At 43.6% G+C, this 27,662-nt stretch overlaps 1 protein-coding gene and 1 long non-coding RNA gene across 4 annotated transcripts in view; both read left to right on the top strand.

The window, feature by feature from the left end:
- The window catches only part of LOC103018778 (uncharacterized), a 29,599-nt gene extending 25,965 nt beyond the window's left edge, over positions 1-3,634 (top strand). Inside the window, exons 5-7 of the long non-coding RNA XR_451330.2 lie at positions 1,776-1,843; positions 2,400-2,435; positions 2,687-3,634. This is a non-coding gene — a long non-coding RNA (uncharacterized LOC103018778). The remainder of the gene's footprint in view (positions 1-1,775; positions 1,844-2,399; positions 2,436-2,686) is intronic.
- Positions 3,635-4,368: 734 nt separating this feature from the next.
- The window catches only part of CNKSR3 (CNKSR family member 3), a 101,110-nt gene continuing 77,816 nt past the window's right edge, over positions 4,369-27,662 (top strand). For 2 of the 3 annotated variants that reach the window (XM_057527566.1, XM_057527567.1), the window contains exon 1: positions 4,369-5,025. In XM_057527566.1, coding sequence (XP_057383549.1) covers positions 4,974-5,025 — 52 coding nt within the window. In that variant the 5' untranslated portion in view covers positions 4,369-4,973. Of the gene's footprint in view, positions 5,026-21,431; positions 21,512-27,662 lie in introns of those variants that run through there. The other variant, XM_007186132.2, reaches the window with a different exon arrangement.

Here is a 27,662-nt window from a genome sequence, read left to right on the forward strand (position 1 = left end):
AATCTGAAAAAGGAAAAATATATATATATACACACACATATATACATATATATGTGTGTGTGTATAACTAAATCACTTTGCTGTACACCTGAAACATTGTAAATCAACTATACTTCAATTAAAAAAATGTAAAAAGTATTTTTACTTGGCCTAATTTATAGTTTTATTTTTAGGTTTAGCATGCCAAACAATCTTTTTTCACCCTGAGCTTTTGTGTGTCATTATCAACATGGAACTTATGTTTGAAACAGAAGTCGTTGGGTCTGAAACTCTTGGCATTAGATTTACTGGTTCAGAGATGCTGAGCCCCACAGTGTTAAACTGAAACTGTAAGAGCCACTGGTGCAAATGGAATTTGGTTCTTTCTGGACACTCCGCAACTTGATAGCTGGAAGGAAAGGTAGCATAAATCTGGGGGGGAATGTGTAGGATTGATTGTTTCTTTTTGGTCTATAGCATGTTCCCCCTGTTAGCTACTTTAACAGTTGCACATAAAGAAGCTCAACTTCTTTTCTGGGTATGGCCTCATATAACAACTCTTCAAAAATACAGCTATAAATCCTGGAAAAGAGGATTTAACGGTGTCAAATGCTTCTCTTTTGTGCTCAAAAAGTGTCATCAACTTCTCCAAGTCTGATTTAAAATAGGTGAAGTTTTTGAACAGTTATCCAATCAACATTGATCTCTGAGTTACAAATAGGGCTCAGTTAAAGAGAGCCAAATATCAGCTTTCCTACTGTTAGGAGGACTTAATTAATGTAACTGATCAGAAGAATTTGAATAAGTAGGGCAGCCCCTGTGAGACTTAAAAAAACAAAAAAAAAAATGTTGGAGGACTTTCCTACCTGAATTATCTGATAGGGAACCCGGCATATTTAGGGAGATAACTACATGACTATGGGGTGAAGAATTCAGACCAAATGGAATTGAATGAAAGACAAGATCATCAACAGCCTGGATAATTTACTTAACTGATGACTTTGCAGTGAGGTAATGTCACAGATAAGAATGCTTAATGCAAACCAAGTAGGATATTTCCCAGGCAGCATTTTGAAGAATTGTTTGGGATCTCTCAAGAGAAAAGATGGCATAAGAGACATACATGAGACAATATGTGCAGAGAATGTTAAGTAATTTTGAATGTTCTGAAAAGAGTCAAAAAGCAATGTGATGGGAAAAAAGTGATAATCAAGGGAAAGATCATAGATGGTGAGATAAAGCAGATTATTTGGAGCAGCTCCCTTTTTTCATTTTTTCTCTCATTCTGGAAAACATTGTTTTGAATTGGGGAAGGAGCCTGGGTCTTTACAGATTAATTTGTTTAAAAGTTTGCTTATTTAGCTCCTTTTGTGTTTATCAAACAAAGTATGGTAATAACTACTAATTCAAAATGCTCCATTCCTAGTTCTCAAAAAATTAATAAAATATGGACTGGCTCAAAATGTTGATATCACATATATCCTTAGAACTCTCTGTCTGGGTCTAGCAGGGTACTTTCCTCTGATTAAAGACCAGAGAAGAAAATCCACCCTCTGAAAATCACATGATATCTTTGATCTACAAAGGCTACTTGGCATTTGTTTCTGAACCCTCCCTGTGCCTAGTTTAGTGCCTTACAAGTACAGAATAAATAAATGACCTAAATGTGCGACCCCAAGTCAGAAAAATAAAGGTGCTGAAAAGAGAAATCTAGGGAACCTGGGCTCTAGTATCAGTTCTACAAATTCAATTCAATTAAAAAAAAAGGATTTATTCAGCTCTTTGTTCTGTGTCAGGGATTGTGGTAAACATCAGCTGCCCATGAGGAATTCTGCTTCTCAAGAAGATGGCCTGGCTTCGTCTGGTAATGTGCATGCATATACAATGTAATAGGATGGCAAAGATTATAGCTAGCAGAGAAGAAAAATTAGCACATTCATAAATGATCATTTTGTATCCACTTTAATTTCCAAAGCTATTTACCTAAGATTCTGCCTTTATTATCTGCCATTAGTGACACTGGATGTCTTCAAGTTTGCATTTCAGACAAGAAGGCCTCCCTCAAACTTTCACGTGCTAACAACTGTAATTAAGGTAGAAGGCCTTATTTAGGCAGTAATTAGCCTTCAGGACTTGAAGTGTAAACAGACTGCTAACTCATTTAGATAGTTAATTGGTCTTCTGGGTTGGAGATCTTAGCATGGCCTTCCTCTTCAGCAATGATGCATTTATCATCAACATACAGATAGTGTGTTGACTTAGTGCAATGAAATTTTGCAAACTCTTGTTTGACTCTCAGAATTTTAGCTTTTAACTCTCTGGTAATGATGAATGCAAATGAATTTGAAAACATCATGAAAATATCAAGTAAAATTCTGTGGCAAAATCATTAACAGTTGACTTTTTCTTCATAATTACAGGGTCCATATGGCTCAATCTATTCATGTGATTCCAATGTAAGTATTGATAAATCCCCTTTCAGATTCAGGAATATCTTGGTTTGGAGATAAATTATGTGGTCACACTAATCATCATTAAAGATGATACAAAATACAGTGATTGCTGTAACTAAAGGTGTGGGTAAGATTGGTTACATTTTCCAGTGACTCCAATGACAGATGTTAAGATGCTCCCTTCTTGCTTCCATAAAGAAAAGATGGTGAACAATTGACGTTATTAAGTTTTAAAAGTCATTTCTTTTCTGAAGGACAACTACGCCATCTGGAATTTTGTCATTGCCTTTACCAAGTTTCCTGGTCAACCAGCAACTCTTGCTCAAAAAACGACAACAAAAAATTATTGTGTTTGATAACTGCATGTCTTTGTGTTGTTGTGGCACCTCTGCTGTAGGTGAGTTGCATGGAAGGTGAGTCCGATGTTTCACTTTTTAAAGTAGGTTTCTTCTTCTTGGGTACTCCAGCTCATCACACTATGCAACAGACGCTTAGGCTTTCTGCTAGCCGTCCTTCCAACATGTGCATCCAAGCTGACCTGTATAAATAGTCCGTATCATACTAATTCAACAGATATTTCATGAATGAAGTGGCTGGCACACAGGAGGCATCCAGATATATATTAAATGAATGAATAAATACCAACCGCACCTTTGACTCCCTGCTAGGTGGTACCAGCTAGGTGGTAGGAAGAGGGAGAGGAGAAAAAGCTCTATATAATATCAGGTAAGTTCTGCCTCCCAGGGTTTAACAGTCTCCAGGGGGAAGATGTAAATAAATAACGCAATGGAAGGTAAGAATCACTAAGTGCCAGAGCATCTGTGAGTGGGAGGTAGAGCTCACTGGCGCTGGAGAGGAGGGGGTGAAGTGAGGCTTGAAGGAGGAGAGGTAGGTATTCAAATTTAGGATTTTCCCCCAGTTCGGGGTTAACTCTGGCCCCAGATTGAGCCCCTGAAAGTAAAAGGGCCCTTCTGTCAGTCGCTGAAACTGCACACAGTATCTTTTTTTTTTTTTGGAGCTGGCTAACAACTTTCCCTTCACGATTGATGACTAATTCAAATGAGCATTAGCTCACTTTGCAAATATGAATATTACAGTATGGCAATATAGAGCGCTAAAAGCTACCAGTTTAGTATGATTCATTTTAGTTGCGAAGTTGAAATATTGCGGTAGCATTAAAAGAGAAGTGAGTTACAGACATAGAGAACCATAGGTTGCCAAGGGGGAGGGGAGGTGGGAGAGGGATGGATTGGGAGTTTGGGATTAGCAGATGCAAACTGTTATATAGAGAATGGATAAACAAGGTCCTACTGTATAGCACAGGGAATTGTATTCAGTGTCCTGTGATAAACCGTAATGGGAAAGGATATGAAAAGGAATGTATATGTATATGTATAACTGAATCACTTTGCTGTAGAACAGAAGTTAGCACATGGTAAATCAACTATACTTCAATAAAATAAATTTAAAAAGAAGTGAATTAGATTGTCACAGTCATCCAAAATATAAATAACATAAAATAATTTTCCCTTAAGAAATGTAAAAGAAGGAGGGCTTAATCGCATAGCAGTATTGACCCACAGCACTTAAAACGAACAGAACGTGCAGGTCTCACTTTAGTTTTGATTTTATTATTACTTTTTTTAGTGCACTGTTGCTCACAGCCAGACGGCCTGTACTGCTACCAATAGGACCCAGGCCTCACCAAAGCCAACGGGCTCTGCAGGATGCACGCGTATCTACAACCCGCCCCCTGAGAAAGAAAGTCCGTTCCGGGCCACTCCGAGTGTGCGGAGACCCGCTGAGAGAGGGAAAGTAACCGGAGTCGGCTGGCCGGGAGGCCCCGCCCCCTCCCACGAGTTTCTCTGGGTGTCCGGCCCCGCCCCTCCTTTTATTGCGAGCGCGCAGGCTGGAGCTGGAACTTTGTAACCCGAGCGCGCTCGCTCTGCGCTCCTCCCCGCCCCGGTGCAGCCAGCCAGGGAGGCGCAGGAGGTGGGACCTGCGGGCGGGAAGACTCCGGACGCCGGCGCGCGAGGAGCGGGGACCCGGGAGAGCTCGCAGCCCAGAGGAGGAGCTGGAGGGGGAGCGGAGCGCGCGGCCCGAGAACCCGAGGCAGCGGTCCCGGCCGGAGGCGCAGAGGGGCGGCGGGGAGCAGCAGGGCCGGGAGAGTCCCGCTCGGAGCCGAGGCCGGGGGATCTGGGCTCACAGCCCCGAGTCTCAGCAGCTGCCGTCGCCCAGGAGCAGCAGCTGTGCCCGGGGTCCCGGCCGCGGCGGCCGCGGGAGGAGGAGGAGGAGCTGCAGCTGGAAGGTGGCAGCTGGAGGAGGAGCCGCGCCGCTGTCCCGTGCGCCGGGGAGAGGGCCGCGCCGCCCGGGCTGAGCCGCGCTGGGATGTCCCGCTGACCGCGGCAGTCATGCAGCCTTGACGGGGCGCTCGGGCGCGGGGACCAGCCGCGGGGCGCGCCCTCCCGGGAAGGGGCAACGGGCGCGGGCAGCAGGACTTCACCGCCGACTCCAGCCCCGTTGGGTGCCCAGCCATCCACCATGGAGCCCGTGACCAAGTGGAGCCCCAAACAAGTGGTGGACTGGACTAGAGGTGAGCGAGCCTGGGGGGGGTGGCCCGGCGTCTCCGGCCCCGGGCATCGGCTGGCGGGGAGCTGGGGTAGGGGGTGCTCAGCCCTTCCTGCAGGCGAGGAGCGTTGAGAGCGCAGCGCGGTGACAATGCAAACTTCTTCCCACTGGCTTGTGCGCCCCTAGCTCTTGTGCCTGCTTGCGGGGGTGCGAGTGGTGACAAGCCGAGGAGAGGCCCATCTTGAAACCGGGGGCGGGGTAGGGGTGGCCTCTGAATGGAGGGAGGGGGCCGGGCGTGCGGATCTCGGACGCGGGGGCGCCCTCCCTGCCCTTCCCGGCGCCCCGGCTGGCTGTCCCGGGGCGCAGAGGCACAAGGCGCCTTTGTGTGGGTGACTCCCCTCGGACGTCGTCAGCGCCGCCTGCCCAGAGCAGTTCGCAGGCGTGACGAGGCGGTTGGACAGGTAAAGGGAGACCCCGGCGGCTCGGCGAGCCTCTCTGTTTTTGTCGGAGAGGGAGGGAGGGCAGCGCAAGAACCAACACTGAGGCATTCGCGCCGGCGACGAGCCTTGAGCCAGACTCCCCGGGACTCGGCGACTTTCGCTCCGGGAAGGCGCCAGTACCCCCGGTGGCGCCGCATTTTTAGGCCATATTTAAACCCTGGGAAGAAGTCGTCTGACTGCTTGGAACCTTTTCCCTGAGTTATGCCGTCATTGGGATGAGGAAAAGCAGCGGGTTGGTTGGACAGGCGGCCGGTGGTAGAGCAGGGGTGGCTGGAAGCTTGGACTCCGAGCTCCGAGCTGTCACGGTTACTTTTAAGTACCTGCCAAGACTTCGAGGGAAAAGTGACGGAGGTTCCTCAAGCCTCTCTGAACCCTTTCAAGAGAACAAGCCCTCCAAGAACAACCAGTGTTTTGATGGGCTCTTCACCCCCCTCCCAACTCAGCATCTCTCTGTTTCAAGTTACTGTTTTTTTTTTTTTACTTTCTTCTATCTGCTCTTCCAGGTGAGGGGAATGGTGTCCTTTCAGAATAATAATAACTAGAATTGTATAGCGCGTTACGGTTTGCTAAGAGCTCTCTCTCTGTTATTAACCTTGGTCTTCAGTAAGCCTGAGAGGTAGGTAAACACTGGTAAGATCAGGTCATCTTTCTAACTGTCTCACCCATGGCTGCGGCATCACAAACACTGGTCATCTCTGCATCTCATTTCTCATGCCTGCGTAGTACACACAGACCACGTGGAATGGGATGTCCCTGATGTATGGGAGGTATGGCATGCGCCAGCGGGATATGTCTGACCATTTCCTGCTCCTTTGGGAGAAGGGACAGGGTACATCGCTCCTGAGAAGAGGTTTGCCCAGGGACCAAAATTTCCTGGGCTCTTATTTAAAACAAACATGAAAACACCAAGTATTTGTACATTGAGTAACGTGTAAACAGCCATGTCACTGCTTGATACGAAACATAAACTTAAAAGCTATGAAGACCCAGATCCTATTTTGAAATGGGGTGTGTTCCCCCATTCAAGATACTGCTAGGTCCCCTGTCTAGCGACTTGCCCAGTCTGAGTTGGTTGATCTATTTTACCAGTGTATCCATCATAGAAGCAAACTAAGAAACTGATGACTTCAGCAGTTTTTGACCTCAAGAGCTGCTCTGTCCAAAATGGTAGCCAGACCACAAGTGGCTTTTGGGCCCTTGAAATACGGCTGGTCCACATTGCCATGTGCTGTAAGTGTAAAATACACACTTGTGTGAAAAACAGCATATAAACTATCTCATTGCTAGTTTTTTATACTTATTACATGTTGAAATAATATTTTGATATATTGGGGTAAATAAAGTTTATTCCTAAAATTAACTTCACCTATTTATTTTTACCTTCTGAAAGGTGGCTCCTAAAAAATTTAAAATTACACAGGCGGCTGACTTTTGCAGCTCACATTATATTTGTACTGGACAGTACTGCTCCTGAGTAAAAGAAAGGGTTACAATTTATCACTCTGGCTTTTCTGAGCCACTGCCAGCCTACTTGATAAGGTACAACCAGAAAACCAGTAACAGGCAAACAGGGAGATTATGGAGTGAGATCTTCACACCCTCAAGATTTGTGTCCTTTTTTTTTTTTTGGTCTCTCTTGGGATTGGGAGAGGAGAAGCATAAATTCACATCCTGTTATGTTTGTTTAGCATTTAAGTCAGAGCAGATTAAACTGTTTTTGGTATCCTGTTGCCTTGACATTGTGACTTAGTTGAGATCGCTTTCACCCCGGGAAAGTATTCTACTGACCTGAAAGAGGAATTATGGGTGGTTCAGTATCTTGGTGTCTGGAGCGTTGGATACTGATTAGGTTACATACCTGTGGCTAGTACGTGGCAACTTTATATAAAATGCTTGTGCCCTTTTGGACCCTTAAGTACAGCCTAATCGAAAGACCTGGATACTTTTTGTGTTAGAATCTAGAGAAGAGAAAAGGAGGACGTGTGTGGCGAACTCTTAGACGAGAGGCTACATTCTCCCAAATTGGGTGACACATTACTTGAATATTTCTCATAGTCATGATGTGAAAATATCGACTTTTTAATGAACTATTGGCTTATGCAAACTTGTTTGCTTATAGGACTATTTTTAGCTGTCTTTGCTAACCTCCCTGCCCAACCCCCATTTTATAAATACATCCTACTGATAAGCAGCTCTTCTTGTAGATTGCCACTCTTGGCATTGCATGAGTGTGGCAGTGGTGATCGTGAGCACTGTAGAAAGCCTTAGATTTAAAACTGTCTAAATCTGGCCACAACCTCTAGCTTGCTCTCATGTTGATGTTATTAGGCAGATGCATATATTAGGAAAAAGGCTGCTGTCTACAGAATGAAGTAATTCATCTGGCTTTTATTATTATTACTATTTTATTATAATTTTTATTTGTATTAATCCCTAGCTCTAGCAACACCAGTGTTATAATATTAGTAGATCCTCAGTGCATGTTAGCACAGGTCTAAGCATTGTACAAGTGTTAGCTCATTTAAATGCGTAAACACCCTTTGAGGTAGGAACTATCATTTCCATTTTGCAGTTGAGGACACCGAGGCATAGGAAGGTTAAGTTCTCTGACCAGTGTCACACAGCCACGAAGTGACAGAGCGGCGTTTGACCCCAGACAGTTTGGCTTCATTTCCTTCCATCTTCTTGGGAGGTTCTTCCCAGGGTCACCCCCAGAGGACGCTCTCATCTTCATCACATGGATGAATAGACCATCAGGATCCCTGTGATGAGTTATACATCATGTGTTAGTGGAGGAGAGTCATTTGCTATATGTGTGTCTTAGTCTACCTATTCCGTATATGTCAGGAAGGTTATTTGTTAATCAAATTAATTCACAGTTTCATGGCGCCTTGCCTTCCAGATGATTTGGTGAAGGCTTTTGCAAAGCAGATGAACTTTTACAATGTGTATCAGGCAAGAATAGGGTCAGCTGCACATAACAGAAAACCCAGTTTTTGGTGGACTCTCCAAATGAGAGTTTTGATTTTTCCTTGGAAAGGAAGTCTGGAAACAGGGAGTTCAGGATTGTGTGGGGTTTCCGTGGTGTCATCAGGACCCCAGGCTGCTTCTGTTATCCTGTTCAGCCATTCTGAGCAGGGGGCTGAACCCTTTATGCCAAACACCCCCGTGCAGGATGGCTGCTCCGCCACCAGGATCACGTTCTTGTTCCAGGCTGGAGGAAGGAGACCCAGAGGAGACAAAACACTGGTGGTAGCCAAGTCCTCCCCTTCAAAGAGCTCTCCTAGAGGTTCCATCAAATGACTTGGCTTACATCGTAGTTGCTACAGCTGTCACGTGACTACCTCATGCTACAAGGGAAGCTGGTCACTGTAGTTTTTTTTTAAAGTTTCGTACACTGTGGCCTTGAAAAAAATTTGGAGTTTATTCAGTAAGGAAGAGGGGGAGAATAGATATTGGTAGAATGCCAGTAGTGTCTGACATACAGTAATTTACATGTCCTGATACTCATAGATCAGCTCTCAAAGTAGGACACATGTCACAATTTCCCACTTCCCTCAAGCCCATGGGTCTGCCTTGTTTTAGAAATAGTGTTGTATTTTCATCCCTGTTAAGTTTTCTCAGGTCAGAACCCTAAGCTGATTATGAGGTCTTTGTCTCTAAGCCTGATTTTTTTTTCTTGTTATATTTAATATGCTCATTTCATTTACAAAGATGTTTCATTGAAAACAGTTAATTGCAACTTTATGGTAAAGAATTAAATTAAAAAATTCACATCTGGAGTTCCTTGTAACAATGGGAAAAGTTGGAAAGAGTCTGACTTAAAGCCAAATCATTCTAAGCTTGATTTAAATATTAGAAGTTGCGTTGTAAAATGCCGCGTCCCAAGTTGTGTTCCTGCTTTCAGGCCATTGGAGTGTCTTCAGCAAGGAGGAAGGGTTACTGGTTTGTTCCTGCAGCCCCGTCCGTCCAGCCCTTGGTCATTGATCGGTCTGCGACGGACAGTCTCGAAATAAGTGTGTTTGTTGTTGAGAGAGCACATCTATAAAACCAGCTTTAGTCCCAGAACAGAAGTCTCTCTGGCCACCTTCTGGTGCTGACGGTGTGGTTAATGTTTCCCCATCACCAACCAAGAGGAAAGGGAGCTTTCTTGTTTGAGGTCTGAGCATGTGCTCAGGACATCTGCTCATTTTCTATATCTGGCCGTGGGCACTGCTTTTTTCCTGATGTGTCTGTAACATGTGGCAGGTCAGCAGTTTTAAAGTGCCTCACTATCTGGTCACAGAGGAGCTGTAGTTCCCTTGTTAACGGTAGAGCTCTTGTTCGTGGCTGGTCAAAGGCGAGTTCTTTTTGTCGTTCTGATTCCAGTTAGGTTGTCCTTCTTCCTTTAGCCTCTAGGGTCGCTGGAAAAGGGAGGTCGTTTCTTTTGGCAGTTGTAGGTCCACCATTTGGCTATAGGTCAAGAACTCTTTTCTTTAGTCCAATTTCTTGCCAGTTCTATCTCCTGGACTCCAGCCACAGAGTTTTCTTAATCATAATAATAGAAAAACATTCATTGAAGTATTTATTATGTATCAGACACTGGGCTAAGTGCTTTATTTAGACTCCCTCGTTTACTCCTCAGAAAACCCGGTGAGGTGTGCGAACAATTATTAGCCCGTATTAAAGGCGAAGAAACTAAAGCAGAGACGGGGAGTCTCTGGTCTCGTGCTGATAGGCGGTGGCGCTCTTAAATGCTGTCCTCTCCTCCATCACTTCATCGCTCCTGTGGCTTGTACCAGGCACTGGAACTTAGAGGTGAGAGTGTGGGCTCTGGAATCAGTCTCTGGCTTTGTATCCCGGTACCACCTCTGCCTGTGTGATCTTATATAAGCTCTCAATAAATTACTACTTGTTTTTATTGCTTCCTCTCCTCTTTTATCCTACAGCTCCAGGACATAAATTATTCTCTCTGAGCCGCGTGGTCTGTCATAAGGTTGATTCTTACCATTCAGGGACACCAGTCAGTGCCGTGGAGATTTCCCTGCCATTTGCCAACCCCTCAAAGGACCCGGGGTGGGACTTGCAGCTGGTCAGGAAGGTTCTTGTTTTTGTTTTTGTTTTTTGCTTTTTCTATGTTGATATTTTATTAAATTCTTTACATTTTATACTCAAAACAATACTATTGCATCCTCTGTGCAAAGTAAATTCTAGGTGTATCTAAAGCTTAATTATGAAGAGCAAACTTAAAAATATTAGAACAAGTATACGAAGGACTCTATTAATTCCTCTTAGGCAAATTTCTTTTAAAAATACTAAGAAGCAGAAATAATAAAAAGTGACGAGACAGACAGATGCCCAACAAGTATGTGAAAGGATGCTCAACATCACTAATCAGGGGAAGGTTCTTGGTGAGCTGAGTGGTAGATGCCTCTTGCCAATATCCTGAGCCCTCTTGGGGTAAATAAGTTCAAACTGTATTTTCTCAACTTTTTCTTATAGTCACTGGACTTCCAGTGAGCGTGGCGTTAGGACTGGCTCTTGCTTTGGACCGTTGCCCCCTCTGTGGCACCTGGTCCATGACCAGTGGTACCCGCATCTCCCGGGAGCTTGCTGGAGATGCAGAAGCACAAGCCTGCTAAGTCTGCGTTCTAACAAGATCCCCTGGTGATACATGTGCACATTGCAGCTTGAGAAGCACTGCTCCAGCAGCCGCTGCAAACGCGTTTTTGCACTTTGCTGGTAGGTCCTGCTGTCTGATCTGACGTGGGCTCCACCTATTTTATTTAAGTTCCCTGGTGACGACACTTGACTTGGCCACTAATTAAAACAGAAAAGCAATCTTAGGGAGTGTGCTTATATTTATATATTTATAAGCACCACCTAGCGACAACATCAGGTGATTCTCTGTAAACTAAATGAGACATTTCCCTTGAGCTGTCTTCCATATTTCTTGGGATTTGAAGAGTTCTCATAACAATCCTTTTTTTTTTTTTTTTAAAGCCAAGTAGGAAGAAGGGAGTCATGGGGTGGTCAGTGGGCTTGTGTGGTTGAAGTGTGTTCTCAGGATCCTTAGGTGGACTTTGGAGGATGAGCTGGGCTTTTGGCCAGTCACATGGTCCTGTAGTCTGGGACTGCACCGGGTTTACCAAACTTAGATGATTTTGGGGGGGAGATTTCATTGTTGCTGGAAAGTGACACTGAATGTCATTCAGGGCGGTTCTCAAAATTTGGAAGTACGTGCTGTGCCGAGGCCGGGTGTCTGAGTTCTGTGTCGGTGGAGATTGGGAGGTGACCTCTCCTTGTTCAGGCCTCACCTGCATGCTTCCCTTTTGCATTCACATCATTGCGGAGAGCTGCGGGTACCTCAGTTTTCTGTCTTGCTGTTTCTGTGTTACCGCCTCGATGTTTGTTCATTCCAAGCCTGTTGTGTTCTAGCTCTGGGACATCTATGTTCTCACCTCCTTTTCCTCTTTGCTTTCATTTTGGGAGGTTTCTGGTGTTTTCACCACTGGTATAGCCTTTAGCTAGGCTTTAAAGCAAGTTTTATTTACACAAGCTCTTCCGTGTTTGTTCTCATTTGATATTTTCACAAGCCTGAGAGGAGCACAGTGAAGGCCCAGTGAGGATAGAGGCTTTCGGACATGAAGTGAGTTGTCCAAGGTCAGAAGGCCAGGAGTTGGGACCAGACTCCACAGGCTTCTGTTCTCTTGTTCTGTGCAGCCCCTGGTTCCTCCTGTGGTCAACGTGGTGCTTTTCGTTCTCTCTTCATCAAGTGTCGGGAGGGGCAACTTCAAAGAACTTTTGACTTTTGTGTTCCCTGATTATCCCTTCAGGGTTTACACTCATGGGATAAATTCCTTTTCTTTCTGTTTCTTTTTTTTTTTTCTTTCTTTCTTTTTTTTAATTACACAGCTTAAGCAGGGCCCTACGTATTCTGAACCTGACCTTTTAGCATTTGAGACACTTATTGCCAGTTATTTATTTTTATTGTAGTCTGTTGACTGTGTTGTATTGTTTCAGAATGCTACTCAGTAATGAATCATTTCTCTTTTTGACTCTCTTAATCTAATTTTTATTTTATCTTGAGTGTCATATGGCAGATTTTTTGTCTGGTACAATTAACATTTCTATTTGGTGGAATCACATCCATCCATCCATCCATTTAACTTTCTTAAACGATTTTTATGGCTTCATTTCCTGCTTGCCTTTGATTCTTTTCTTTTTTTTTTTTTTTGTACCTTGTTTGATAGATAATATGTATTTTATTTTTATTTATTTATTTATTTATTTATTTTTGGCTGTGTTGGGTCTTCGTTTCTGTGCGAGGGCTTTCTCCAGTTGCGGCAAGTGGGGGCCGCTCCTCATCGCGGTGCTCGGTCCTCTCTTGTTGTGGAGCACAGGCTCCAGACGCGCAGGCTCAGTAGTTGTGGCTCATGGGCCTAGTTGCTCCGCGGCATGTGGGATCTTCCCAGACCAGGGCTCAAACCCGCGTCCCCTGCATTAGCAGGCAGATTCTCAACCACTGCGCCACCAGGGAAGCCCTTGCCTTTGATTCTTCACAGCATTTTCATTTTAACTGCTGAGGAAGAGATTGGGCATGGTGAATAACACACAGGCTTTGGAATAAAATGAGCTGGATTCAGATTCTGTATTTTTTTTTTAAATTTTTATTGAAGTGTAGTTGCTTCACAACAGATTCTGTATTTGATACTAACCGATTTGAAAACTTAGTAAAGTATCTTAACTTCCCCAAGCCTGCCTTAGGCTTCTCATCTGTGAAATGTGACTGGTAATTAACTCACAGTGTTTTTGTTAGAATTAAAAGAGGTAACGTAGGGAAAGCATTTTGCATAATGTATGGCATATAAATGTTCACAAACTCATTATTGATTAATTCATAATAACTCCAAGTTAATATGTAGTATAATTGGATTATTGTTGCTTAAATATTTAATGCTGTTGTGGCTGATAGTCACCTTTCGCGTGTTTACTAATAATTTACGACAATTCCATCCTTCTCTGTATTGGTGGATAGGTGGTGAGTTAAATTAACTCTGTTTTTTGTCTTCTCCTCGTTGTTTCCTGGGACACTTTTCCCTCACTTCCTTTGAGGACCTCGTATGTCCTGGAGGAAGGTGGCACCATGGAAAGGTTTAGTAGTAGTTCTCTTGGAGACAGCTTCGGAGGAACACTTTCCTCGGTGACAAATTCCACCCTGTAGTAATGAGAGAGTTTCATTCATTCAACAAGTGATTACTGAGGACCTACTAAGTTCCAGGTGCTGGAAATCCAGCTGTGTTCTAGATGCAGGGTTCCAGCTGGCTCCCTCCTTTAATATGGTAGATGTGGGGATGACAGACAACAATACCAAAACCACCACCACAACAAAGCAGAATAACAAGAAAATATTCGCTAGTGATAAGCGCTAAGAAGAAAGTAAAGCAGAGAGGTGAGGGAGAGTGACCGGGTGGGAGACTTCTTGGGATGGTGTCATTGGGGAAGCCTCTCTGAGAAGATGACACTTGGGTATGAATGGCAGGAAGGAACCAGCCATTGGAAAATTAGGGGGAAGAGCATTGTAGGCAGAAGGCACAGCTAGTGCAAAGGCCCTGAGGTGCAAATGAGCTTGGAGTGTGTGAGGAAAGGAAGCGCAGTGGAGTCATGAGGAGCAAGGACGGTGGGGTTGTGGTGGGTGGGGTGAGAGACACAGCTGTCAGATCATGGAGGGTCTCATAAGTCTTGGACAGGCATTTGCAACATTTTCTCATCATGAAAAGCAGGGGAGTGACATGATCTGATTTGGGTTCTTGGGGCAGAAATGAGTTTAGGGAGCCCAGATGGAAGGCATTGCAGTATTCTGGAGATGATGGTGTCTTGAACGAAGGTATTGGTGGTTCTAGCATTTGTGAAGCCAAGTTCTAGGTAGAGTTGGTTCACTGATAGCTTCACATCCAGATAATTTAAAAATTATATTTGAACTTGGGGTGTAGATTCATTTTTTTCTTTCTCTGCCAGGGTTAAGAGCTCTCCCTGCCCTTCCCTCATCCTGATTACTCTCTTGTCATTTAAAAGGGAGAGCACAATCTGTCTTTCTGCGTTCACATACTTTGTTTACATCATTGTTCTCTTCTGGCACATTTTGCAGGGAGCTACAGTTTCTGAAGCTGTTTATTCATCTATGAATAGGGTTTTTGTGAAAGTGGACTTAGCCTAGTTTGTTTTCTTTGACATCAGATGGCTGATGGAACAGTTTTTAACCTGGGATCAGAAGGGCAGATGCAGTTGTGTTTACTAGAGCAAAACAGTTCCTTAGAATGCAGATCAGTAGTTGTCAAAATTAGAAAGTCTTTTTATGAAAACGAAAAATAGTTGAGTCAAAGGAACTGGTCAATAGACCTAATTTAAAATACTTTGCTCTGCTGATAGACTGTCCTAATTTTACTTTGGAAAATAGAGTCATCATTTTTTGATTGAATAGATGGTATTTTGAGAAATTTCAACAGGTAGGAGTTAAACATTTTTTTTTTTTTTAAACACTCGATGCATCGCTTATCAACAGGGTAGGAGTGAGTGGGAGAGAATCGAAGGTTGGTAGGTTTATATTAGAATAACCTAGAAACTTTACAACACACACCTCATGTCACCCCCTATAGGGAGAGTATCTTTCAGACTTTTAGAGGAAAAACCCCTATGTGTCATCAATCAGAAAAGGCAGTGATTATGATCATCTGAATCATGCTTTCCTGAGGAAAACCTTTTAGTGAAAAGAAACACTCTATTTCCTATTTTCAGAGATTTGCAGCAGAAGGGAAATTCAGTGCTTTTGGGTTTAGAAGTGGATCTGTGTACATGAGTGTGTGTGTCTGTGTGTGTTTATGTGTTTCTAACTTTAACCTGTGTAAACTGAACAGATTTTCATGTTCTCAGGGTAATTTTATATTACCGTGTCTTAGGGAGAATCAAGTCAAAAGTCTACCTGGAATATGACCTTTGAAACAGGAAAACTAGCTTAATGTGTAGAGTGGAACGGATTTCACGAGGCAGCATCTTAACATGGATTCCAACTGGAGTCTTAAACTAACCATGAGCCGATGACAGAGCTGTGAGTAGCGTTTATGAAAGTGGCTGTCTACACTAAAGCCTGAAATTGTTGGTAATAAGTGTTAAATAAAAAACACAAATACTGCTTGAGAGTAAGACATCTAAAGACAGATGGTATGAAGTGGTTTGGTTACAAGCACCCCTAGGCCAAGTTGAAGAATCTCATCTAAAACTGATCTGTAAAGAAAGACTCTGTTTGGAGGTGGAGAAACTCTTCGTTCTTCTTATTTGGCGCCATCTAATCGGGATACTTAATGAGCACCTGTAAATCTATGACAATTGTCCCTGACTCCTGATGTTTTTAAACTGAGATTTTCAAGAAACCCTTTCCCAACCACATGTATGTGGCTCAACATCTTGTCACCGTTGTTCTTGAACTTCCTTTTTTTTTTTTTTTTAGTGTTTGCAAAGTGTAATCTACTTTGTTTTAAACAAATATACACATTTAAAACCTAGATCCTGTTTTAATTGTCAGTTTTGTAAAAAATTTTATTGAAGTATAGTTGATTTACAATGTCGTGTTTAATTTCTGCTGTACAACAGAGTGACTCAGTTATACATACACATTGATATATTCTTTTTCATATTCTTTTCCATTATAGTTTATCACAGGATATTGAATATAGTTCCTTGTGCTATACAGTAGGACCTTGTTGTTTATCCGTGGACCTTCCTTTTTCAACATTAGAGCTTAGACATGTAAATTCTCAGGCCCCATCCCAGACTCACAGAATCAGAAACTCTGGGGGTGGGATGCAGGAAGTTGTGGTCCCTCAGTGATTCTAGTGCTGGCTAAAATTTGAGGACCACCAGTCTATACCACTTGTGTGGAGCCTAGAAAAATAAATAATGTATGTCAGACCATCCCTCATAATTCTTGTCTGCAGTTGGTTTTCAGCTAATACATAGTGATTGAGTAGGAAGGAGAACTTTTCTAGTAGGGACAGTTGTTGCATATTTCCGTAGGTGCATTAATGCACTGAGGTCTGTAAGTGTCCTTCCCACAGAGTGGGCAGGGAAGAGTTAAAGCCTTTGTCCCCATGGGCTCCTAGACAGCTGCGCCACCCCAGGCCCAGGGGACCCTTTTGCTGTGTACCTCTGTGAGTGTTCAGCCCCAGGAAGACAGAATGAGGGGAATGTTTCACGGTCTGAAGGGACCTGTTTAGGTTTTGTGTGGAATTTCCAGGCCTCGCTCTCACAGAAGAGTAGAATGTGACACCCCGTCCCCCATTCCATTTGAGGGAGAGTGGATAGTTGTCCTCTTTCACGTAGCACTCAGGTTTTGGCTTTGAACAATGCATGCAGATGCAAAGGGAAATGAGAGGAAGAAAAAGCAGCAAACAGAAATACTCAGAGTGGTAAATATGCTGCAGTCCAAGGTGAAAAGCTCTTTTGTTTTAGTTCATGGACATCGAATCAGTGCAGATGGAGTTTGAGAGTTCCCCATTCCCCCCACCGCCTCCCCACCCCCCGCCCCCTGCGCAGTCGACAAAGGCCAAGAGAGTCCAAAATAAAAAAGCTGCTACAGAAGTGAACACTGAGGACCGGGAATGGCCCTGAGACTTGCAACAAGAGTTGCAAACTTAGACACCTACAGGGACCAGGAGGCAATGTCAGAAATTGAAATGTAGGGGCAACTGAGGCAGTAGGGAGTGGTGGAGACTGTGGCAAACCCAAAGATACATGGGCTGCTCAGTTTCTGCTGACTATGGACCTCCAGTTTCTAGAATCTTATGCTTCTTTGTTGTTGTTCTTGTTGTTTTCAAATGAAGTTGGGTGTCTGTATTTCTTTGTGACATTTTCCAGTTTTTAGAAATCTGTCAACAGTTTTTTTTTGGTATAGGCCAAGCATAACATATCTGTGGTCTAGTGTGTTGATTCCCTCTGTGGACAGCTGTGGTCAGGTTTGTCTTAGTGAGAAACAGATGTATAATATGTGAATACAAGTAGCCGTAGAGCAACTCATTAATTATTTAGTAAATCTGTTTGTTAACCTATAATTTCATTTTACTACTTAACTAATTACCTTATTTCTAAAATTGTAACATGTAACTCCCTACAGGTATTGTTAAGCCAGAAATACCGATGCCTTGATGAACCCAGCAGGCCATTGAGTAGTTACTCTTCAGTGTAGAAGCAAGAATTTGGCTTCTTCTGAGTGAGTTTACTTTGCCACTCACTGGCTGTGTGGTACTGGTCCCTGACAGGAACTGTTTCTGTTTGTACAGAAAGATTCTATGTATAAGATAAAGCATATACCTTGGAAAAAAGGTATGTGCTCCTAACTTCCGTGCTGGCTTGTGGGGTCCTGTTTGAAATAGTAAGTTATCAGTTTACTCAAGGTCTTTCTATCTTCCTGGTGCTCTGAATTGGGAGACAAAACAAACAGGAAAAGCACTAGTTTTAGTACTTAAACTGGAGTGGTACTGAACCCAGGATACAATCTGCAAAACTTCTCAATAAAAATCTCAGAATGTTGGGCTTCCCTGGTGGCGCAGTGGTTAAGAATCCTCCTGCCAATGCAGGAGACATGGGTTCGAGCCCTGGCCCTGGAAGATCCCACATGCCGCAGAGCAACTAAGCCCGTGAGCCACAACTACTGAGCCCACGTGCCATAACTACTGAAGCCTGTGCACCTAGAGCCCATGCTCCTCAACAAGAGAAGCCATCGCAGTGAGAAGCCCGTGCACCACAATGAAGAGTAGCCCCTGCTCACGCAAGTAGAGAAAGCCCGCACGCAGCAATGAAGACCCAACGCAGCCAAAAATAAATAAATAAATAAATAAATAAACAAACAAATAACTTAAAAAAAATTTCAGAACGTTTTAACTTTTCGGCTTGTTTTGTAAGTGAACAGTCCATATGTGTGTCTATATACACATACACACATATAAGTATACAGACTATATTTACATATATATACACACACGTATTTTCATTATGGATGATATTTTGTTAAACCTTCATGAGGCATTTCTTTCAACCATTTATTCCCTTTAAAAACTTAAAATGAAAAAATATATAGATTTCCTTTTTAGTACCAGTTCCTCTGCTTCATGCTAGGAGCAAAACGATGAATTAGATGTAAGCAAAGCCTGTCATGAAGAAGCACACGCCTTGGTGAGGGAGGCAGCAGTTAACAGGTGACATTTACTGAGATTTCTTACGTGCTCGGCCCTTGCTATGGCTTTTCGTGAATTATCTCGTTTAGTTCTCACAATACTTGTTTGACGGCAGCACTTTTATCGTCTTCATTTCAGAGTTAAGGAGGCCAGGCCCTGACCCCTCTGAGGTTGTGTACACAGTAGATGGGGTTTGAGTCAAGAAACGTTTGATTCTAGAACCTGACCTTACCTGGCTGCTCTTGGGTAGGCACCGACGTAAGTTCGTCCTGATAGTAAGTTTTGAGGGCAAGAGGAGAGCACTGATGTTATTAACAGTATGGTCTGAATTGCTCTACTTGAATTTAACCTGTAATTTTACCACTCGATAAAAATAATTGTAGGGAATACTGTATCTATATTTTTTCTCTTTTTAATATTTGATAGGGTGACTGGAAATGGAAGAAAAGGGATTTAAAAATATACTTAATAGGGATTATGCACTTTTGGATAGTCAATGTTTTCAAGTTCTAGTTTTGCCTAAGTTAAATTTCCGAGATTGTATGAATATATATGTACAAAGACTAGAAGGAAATATATTATAATGCCAACATTGGTTCTCTATGGATGATAGAATTAGAGATGGTTATTGTTCTCTTGTTTGTACATTCTAGGGTAATCAGATGATTTTCCTACTATATTCAGAGCCAGGGCTCCTTTCTGCTTGGCCTCATCCTTAGGCTGCTGGGGACTCAGAAAGGCCATAAAGGGCCACGTGGGAGAGAATGTGGGACTCACTTTCCTGTCTTTCTCTCCAGGATCTTGAACCCTTAAGTTTGGCAGCCTTAGCGGCTCTCTCTTACCTTCCAACTGCTAGCCCATCTTTTAAAAAATTTCATTTTTAGTCTTATGGGTTGGTTTGATATGTGTTAATCCAGCACAGCCAGATGTGTCCAGCCATGATGCTTGAATGCAAGACGTAGGGTGTTGGCACTTAGATTTTAGTGGGCCTGAGAGTCACTCACTAATAAGGGTCAAATGATTCCCGGCCCTAACTCCCCAGAGCCTGCTGCCGTAGGTGTGGGCGTAGGTGACGCCCTGGTTGCTGGGTGCTTAGCAGGCAGCCCGTGAATCTTTTTCAGGTGTTCTGTGGACCGCAGTTTGAGAGCCACTGACTTTTAGGAAGTTTGTACTTAATTCAGTGGATGATGGAGAAATGATAGAGGGGTTTGAAAGGAGGCGTGTTGCTGGCAGAACTGTGGGATGTAGGGAGGGCTTTGCAGGCAGGAGTGATTGGAATCTGAGAGACCAGCTCTGGGAGGCGTTTGGGGTGGTCTCCTGGAGAGAGTTGAAGAGGCCTGAGTAAGAACAGGGGCCTTGAGAGAGAGAGAGAGAGAGGGGGCAGGGCTGCCGAGAGAAGCACCGCCCATGAGTGTTCCAGAAGCCTTGGCAGGGTCTGCATGTGAGAGTGGAGAGAAGGGGACTTTCATGTCCACGCTTTGTGCCTCAGTGCCTTAGCATGGCAGTACCATTGAAGTGTGCTGAATTCCGGGAAGAGCTGCTTTGCAGGTTCGAGAGTGAGCACACCTTACGGGTAGCAACCTCAAAAGCCGTTCTAGTTTGTAGAGGAGACATCTTGCATGCTACCAGCATCTTGCATGATTCAAATACTTCAGAAAACTCAGTGCCCTCTCTCACTGCAGCACTCTGATTGTCTCATGTTTTAATGAGGTGGAAATATCATGCAGCTTGGCACATGGAATGTGTTAAAATAGGAGAGTGTTAGCTGAAATTTAGGTCCTCCAACTTGAGTGTGAAATGATGCAATATACATGAATGTGGCACCCTGAATTATTTCTGTACATCGCCGTCTAAGACATAGAACACCTAGTGAAGTAGAGAAGATTAGGGTCCTGCAGGAAGCTTGTCAATGGAGATATAAAGTCAGTGCTGATAAATGCTAAATGCATCGTAGAGTAATCCCTGCAGTCTTGTCCAGTGCTTAGTGAGATCAGCAGTTCTGGCTGCACTTGCTGTGTGGGACGGGGAGCCGGTTCCCTGAGATCAGTGCCTCCTTTGGGTCGTACCCGTACCGGCTGGGAGAGAGCCAAGGGTGTGGAGGGCTCTTCCAGGGCGTGCCGCTCAAGGGGGTGGCAGGTCCGTCCTTCATAGGCATGATGGGGCCCGTTTTCTTGTTCGTCATTGGCCCATCCAACCCTTAGAAGTAGATGTGATTTCTTCTGTGAGTTTCAGGTAAAATGAACAGATTCTTTACTTAATAGGATCAGCTATAAAACAATACATGATTTTTCTTATAACATCTCCCCGGTATTCTGCACAGCTGACGTTTCCATTAAAATTTGCTCATTTCTGGGACTTCCTTGGTGGTCCAGTGGGTAAGACTCCTCGCTTCCGCTGCAGGGGGGCACGGGTTCAGTCCCTGGTTGGGGAACTAAAATCTTGCATGCTGCACGGCGCGGCCAAAAAAAGAAAATTTTTTTTTGCTCGTTTCTCGTCTGTGATTTTTAAAGTAATACTAACTGCACAACCTGGTATTCTGAAATGATGCGCTTGTCTTTCACGTTAATTCGGGAAACGAAGTTTTGGATGAAGTAGTGCGCCAGGTCACATTAGGAGAAATAGAACTAACTCTTTGCATTTAACTTTTCGTCTGCTAACTAGAGTGCCCTGTTAACTGACACTTCCACTAAGTCTGATGAAAGTAGCTAGTGACCATGCATTCATTCAGCAGTGCTTATTGAGTGCTGACCCTGTACCAGGAGCTGTTCCGAGAGAGCTGAGGATACAGCAGTGAGTAGAAGAGACGGTAAGTAGTTCCTGTCTTCCCGGATCTGACATTCTAGTGGGGGTTGACACACAGTAAGTAAAACTCGTAGCACATGGGTGTGGTACATGTTGCAGGCAAGAGCCATAGGTGGATGCAGGAGGAAAGTGGGGATGCAGTGTTAACTGGGATGGCTGGGGGAAAGCTTTCAGTGGGCACTCGGCTAACAGGCGGAGGGATGTCCTTGGCAGAGGGAACAGTAAGTGCAAATGGCCTGAGACAGGCCAGAGCCTGACACGTGGAGGGAGCAGGGAGACCAGCGTGGCTGGAACAGAGGGAGCTGAGGGCAGAGCAGCAGGAGATGAGATCAGGGGAGGGGGAGGCCAGATGGTGCAGAGCCTTAGAGACCGTTATGTATGTTTTGGCTTTAATTTGGTGTTTGGGGAGGCATTGGAGGCTTTGGAGCCAAGGAGTGATATCAGATTTACATTTTAAGATTACAGTGGTTGCTGTGTTGAGTAGACAGAAGTTAGCAAGGGTGGAATCAGGGAGCCAGTTAAGTTACTGGGGCAATAACCATCTGAAAGATGACGCTTGGACCAGGTGGCAGCTGTGGTCACCATCACGAGAGGCGGCCATGTTCTGGGTGTTCCGAAAGGCCAGTGGGATTTACCCAGAGATCGGGTGGTGGTGTGAGAGGATACCCGTGGCGTCTTTGGTCTGGGGAATTGGAAGTTTAGAGTTGCCGTCCGCAGAGAGCTGGAAGAGTGTGGGAGGAGACGGTGAAGGGCGTATTTGGGTTCGAAACATCCGTGCTTGTTAGTTCGCCAAGTGAAGTAGAGATGTGTGCCTGCCTTAATGGGGGAGTTGGGGACTAGATAGAAATTTGGTGGCCATTGGGGTATATACGTGGTATTAAATCTCTGAGACTGGATGATATCACCCAATGAGTGGGCAGAGGGAGACAAGGGGAGAGAAGAGATCTAGGGCGTTCCCACCCTTACAAGTCTGGGGGTTGAGCAACCAGCAAGTTGCTGCCAGTAAGTACAGGAAATCTCGGGAAGGGTGGTGTCCTGAAGCCAGTGAGGAAAGTGCTCCCAGAAGGAAAGAGTGGTCAACTGGGCCCGGTACTGCTGGTAGGCTAATAAGGGGAGACTGAGAATTGACCAGTGTATTTAGTGTGTGGAGGACATTGGACTTGAAAGTTAGTTTTGGTGGGTTGATGGGTGCAAGAGACTGAGAATTGACCAGTGTATTTAGTGTGTGGAGGACATTGAACTTGAAAGTTAGTTTTGGTGGGTTGATGGGTGCAAACGTCTGAGTAAATTCAAGGGCAAATGGGAGAAGAGGCATCGACGTCCCGAGAGATCACGCTGTGTTAAAGCATCTTCCTGAATGAACACAGCATAGTCTCAGTATGACTTAAGCATGGAATGCATTTTATTTGAAGTCTTTAAAATCTGTAACCATCTTTTGGAATAGATGACTGTTTGGTAAAGTAGATGTTTGATGAATTGGGACCTGTTCCGCCCTCCCTGAAGTGGGTAACAGAACACCATAGATTATGCAGTCTCTTACTTTAATACTAACAGAGCTATTCATTCATTGAATGACTATGTACTAGTGGCTTCTATAGAGAAGAGTTATTCCACAGAAACTCTCTCTCTACTCCAAGTTTTCCCACAATTTTTTTTTTTTTGGAAATGAGAGTAAATGCCTCTCTACCTGGGTTCTTTATTATTCCATAGTTTAACCATTTAGGTAGAAAAGATTTGTTATGGACGGACCCAAAACCTTGGAAGAATACCTTGTTGCTTTTGATTTACCTTCATATATTGTAGGATTTATCTGAAATATTCTGAATGCCTTGAAATTTTGTATAAATAATGTCTAGTACAGCCCAGAGGTGGAAGCCATTTGTTGGCAGGAAAATTGGTGCAAATAGAGATTAACTAACTTTAAATATAAGTCATCAAACATATATAGAGCACCTATCATGTGTAATGTCTCTACTAGGTACAGTGAAGTGGACAGGGTCCCTGTCTTTGGTACCTTCCATTGAGTGGAGAACACAGGCAAGCCCACAGGTATGTCAGCAGAAAAGTAATTCACTCAGAGTTTGAACAGGCACAGCACGGAGGGCTTCTTGGAGGAAGCCACATCCAAATCCAGACCTGTAGGATGAGCAGGGGTAGTCAGGCCTAGAGGAGGGGAAAGAAAAGATTTGGGAGAAAACTGGGAGGCAAGAGAGATAAGGCATTTACTCACAACTGAAAGAACTTGATTGTGCTGGCTCTGTCCTGAGGTGGGGTGGAGAGAGGTGAACCTGGAGGGGTGGTGTGTGGGGAGGTGGGCTATATCACCAAGGCCCTGTTTATGCGTCTTAGTAGGTGGAGGCCAGTGGAGGACTTCATGTCTTTGGCCTTTCTTTGTGGAGGAAGTGCGTGCGTGTGTGTGTGTGTGTGTGTGTGTGTGTGTTTATACGTATGTAATACATATATAAATATCTATATCTATTTATCTATCTATCCTCACACACATATATAGAACTATACACATATGTGTATGAATTTTTTCGGGCTCCTAAATGTTATTTGATTCAGGATTCTGTTAGGGAGGCACTTGCCTTTCTCTTAAGGAACATGGCAGTCTACTGGGTTTTAGACCTGGAGTGAACTGGTCCTTCTACTGTAGGGGAAGCCCCTGAATCTCAAGGAGAAAAACCAGTTAAAGGCTCTGTGCAAAACTTAACTTGACTTCCTGGGTATTTATTTCCTTTGATCTGTGAAGTGTGAAATTGACTGGACTTTTATAGCATAAGGAAACATAAAACCTCTTCATTGAAAAAAGGAGGAACTACTAAAACATTGACTAGAGTGAAAAAAGAGATAGGAGTTTGGGCTGCCAGGCAGTGCGTGTGGGAGAGGGAGAAGGCGGTGAGGACCGGCGAGGAAAGGAGTCTGCAGAGGAGGCTGCTGTGGGAGGTGAGGGCTGAGGGGGTGTGGCCTGCAGGTCACACCTGGAGCTGTGGGTGTCCTGTGTGTTAGCACCTGCAGTCTGCTGCCCGTGACTGATCAGTGATTAACCATCGCTCCTAGCTCCGCATATAATGTAGCCTTTATATGTTCAGATTCTTCACTCTAGTGGTTGAGCCAAAGCAATAGCAGAGCATTTGTAGGAATGTATGCTCTAGAAGTGGTCAGAAATAGCGCGCAAGCATTTGTTTGTGTTTTTGGCCACACCTGTGTGTGGGCTCTTAGCTCCCCCATCAGGGGTCGAACCTGTGCCCCACCCCCTGCAGTGGATGCCCAGAGTTTTAATCACTGGACCACCAGGGAAGTCCCAATCCAAGTGTTTGGAAGTCTCCCCACTCTTGCCACCCCAGAAGGATGCTGGAGCATGTAAGAAACACTGCCCCCTACTCCCATGTCCACTTTTAGCTTGGTGCATGGTGTACCGAAGTCTTAAAAATATATACTCTGAGCGTTTCAGACCCAGGCCCAGAGGAATCATACTGGCTCTACCAGATCCAGAAGCAGCCGCATGGGTATTCATTTCTGAGGTCTTGAACTCTGGAAGAACACACAGATTATACTTAAAACTAATGGGGCTAGATTATGATAGGATGAAAAAAAAAAAATGAGGACCCACCTCTGCAGGGTGTGGTTGCGCTTTCTCTTGCTCTGCATTGTTTCCCAGATTGTTGTGGGCGGTTGCCATTGCCACGTCATTCCCAGGGTTAAACATATACTCAGTTCTGGGAAAGCTTCCATCTTCAGCCGTCCACAGTGACAGTTCAGGGGAATGTGGTTTTAAAAATAATTTAACAAGGTAAATTTTTACTTTTTAGTAGTTACCACTTAAAAAAAACAGCCAGTTTTTCTGCTTCTATTTCCGCCTCGCTCCTTCCCCATGATTTCTGAGTATGTGATCCCTTGGAGGATATTTATAGCTATTACTTTAATCAATTTAACACCTTTCTCTGTATATTGTAGCAATTTGAAATTCTGTTTGGTAACTTCTTCTTGCATCACTGAGGGTGTTTCTGTTTCTCCCTCATCTTTTTTAAAAAAGCCCTAGAATGGACATTGCAAAAGTATTTTATTAACTACTGTATAGCATAGGAACTCTGCTCAATATTCTGTAATAACCTAAATGGGAAAAGAATTTGAAAAAGAATAGATACTTGCATATGTATAATTGAATCCACTTTGCTGTACACCTAAAACTAACACAACATTGTTAATCAACTCTACTCCAATACAAAATAAAAATTAAAAAATATCTTATGAAGGTAGCATGCATATTGGTACCTTTTTCCTATTTGCTGATTTGAAAACTAACTTAATGTTAGATAATATGTAATGTTCCAGCTCAGCTGTAGAAATTGCATCTCCTAAAATCATGTTCTAATGAATCAGGGAGAAAAGAAACATTTAAGACTAACTAATAACAACAAAAAAAGAAAAGTATAAATGCCTAGAAGCAACCGTAGGAATTCAGGGAGACCATTGAGGAGGTAAGAGGAAGCGATCTTATTAAATGTGGTTGTGGTGGACTTTCTGGAAGTGATACGTGTAGTGAAATCAGTTGCTTATAATGACTAAATTGTCACCAGAAGATCTAAAAACAGTTTTGTGGGTTAAGGTAGGTAATTTTCATCCTTGGTGGTAACTATAATGACTATAATGTTCTAAAAACATTATAAGATTTTTTCTTATAAAAGCAGACTTCATATTATAGATCTTTTTATTATAATTGTTGGTTTTGTTTGCTTTTTATAGATCCAAAGGTACAATCTAATGAAAGTAACATATTGTTGCAGTGAGATGTAAGGAGTAGAGTTGTTTTGTTTTGTTTTTTTTGTTCCATGCAGTTAACATTCTTTTCCTCTTTAAAAAAAACCAAACAAACATTTTCATTCCAAAGCCCAGTGACAGGATTAACATTTGCACTTGAGGTGGTCAGGGATGGTGTCTGTTTATCTGCCCAAATCAGGGCTCGTGCAATAAAGGCCTTTGGTCAACACTTGATGGGGGAGAAGGTAAAACCTGGGAGTCTCCCTAACAAAGTTGGAATTAGTTTTTAAAAATCATGGCTCTCAATGGAATGTGTCTGCTTTGGATGCCTGTAGTTAATTGCCTGCAATAGAGGAATAACTGTTTTACTCTTAAGGATTTTGCCTGGAGAGAAAAGGTATTCATGTATCCATTCATAGTCTCTCTGTTTTCTGTTTGTTACGGTTGTCTAAATTTGTCTGTTTGTGTTTGGGCCATTCCTCATTCTAAAAACATCTGTGGCTGCTACAGTAGTACATGGTGGTTAAGACCAGGGCTGGCTGCTTACGTTTGGATCCTTTACCAATCACTTACTAGATGTGTGATGTTGGCCAGTTTCTATGCATTGCTTAGTCAACTAGCTTATTTTTAAATTTGGGGTCATGCCGTTACTAAACTTTGAGGGTTTATGTTGAGGATTCAGTGAGATAATGCAGGTGAAGCATTTACCACAATAAATGGTACAATAAACTGTATAGCATATAGTAAGTGCCGAAAAAAACTCTAGCCGTTGTTTTGTTGCATACGTTACAGGGATATCCTGGGGAAGATTTTTCACATTTCTGACAGAATAGTTTCGAAATGAACACATACGCTGCCTTTTACAGATGGTAAGTTACAACTCAGTGAGAAGAATGGTGAAGAGAAAGATTGGATCACATACCCTTTGCGGAGTGTGTCGACATCACATGGCATTAAAAAGGGGAGGTGCCAATTATACCTCTTAAATTGCAAGATATGGATGATTTCTCAAATTTCTCTCCCTGGTTATTCCGCTAATGTAGTGTTCTGAGGCTTGACAGCTGCTAATAGTAATCTGTAGAATACAGTCACTGAAAGTCAGAGGGAAGGCTGTCGCCAAAGTCAGGCCCTTCAAGTCTGTATTTCCTGTTTTATCACAATTGATGTCCCCGGCTTACTCCATTTCCTGCCTTGCTGTGGCATTTGATAACCGGTGGGTGTGACGGTGATCTCTGGGTGTGTCCCTGGTGTAGTGTATGTTCCTCTGAGTAATCGTCTTCTGTGATCAACTGGCCCATTAGCCCCCGATGGAAGGCAGTCTGTCTCACCAAGTCCAATTAAGGAAACCAGCCCGATTTCTTCTTGGGAGCCAAGAAGTTATTTCGTAAGATGTG

The sequence above is a fragment of the Balaenoptera acutorostrata genome, chromosome 14 (genome assembly GCF_949987535.1).
Source record: "Balaenoptera acutorostrata chromosome 14, mBalAcu1.1, whole genome shotgun sequence".
Classification (NCBI taxonomy): Eukaryota; Metazoa; Chordata; class Mammalia; order Artiodactyla; family Balaenopteridae; genus Balaenoptera; species Balaenoptera acutorostrata.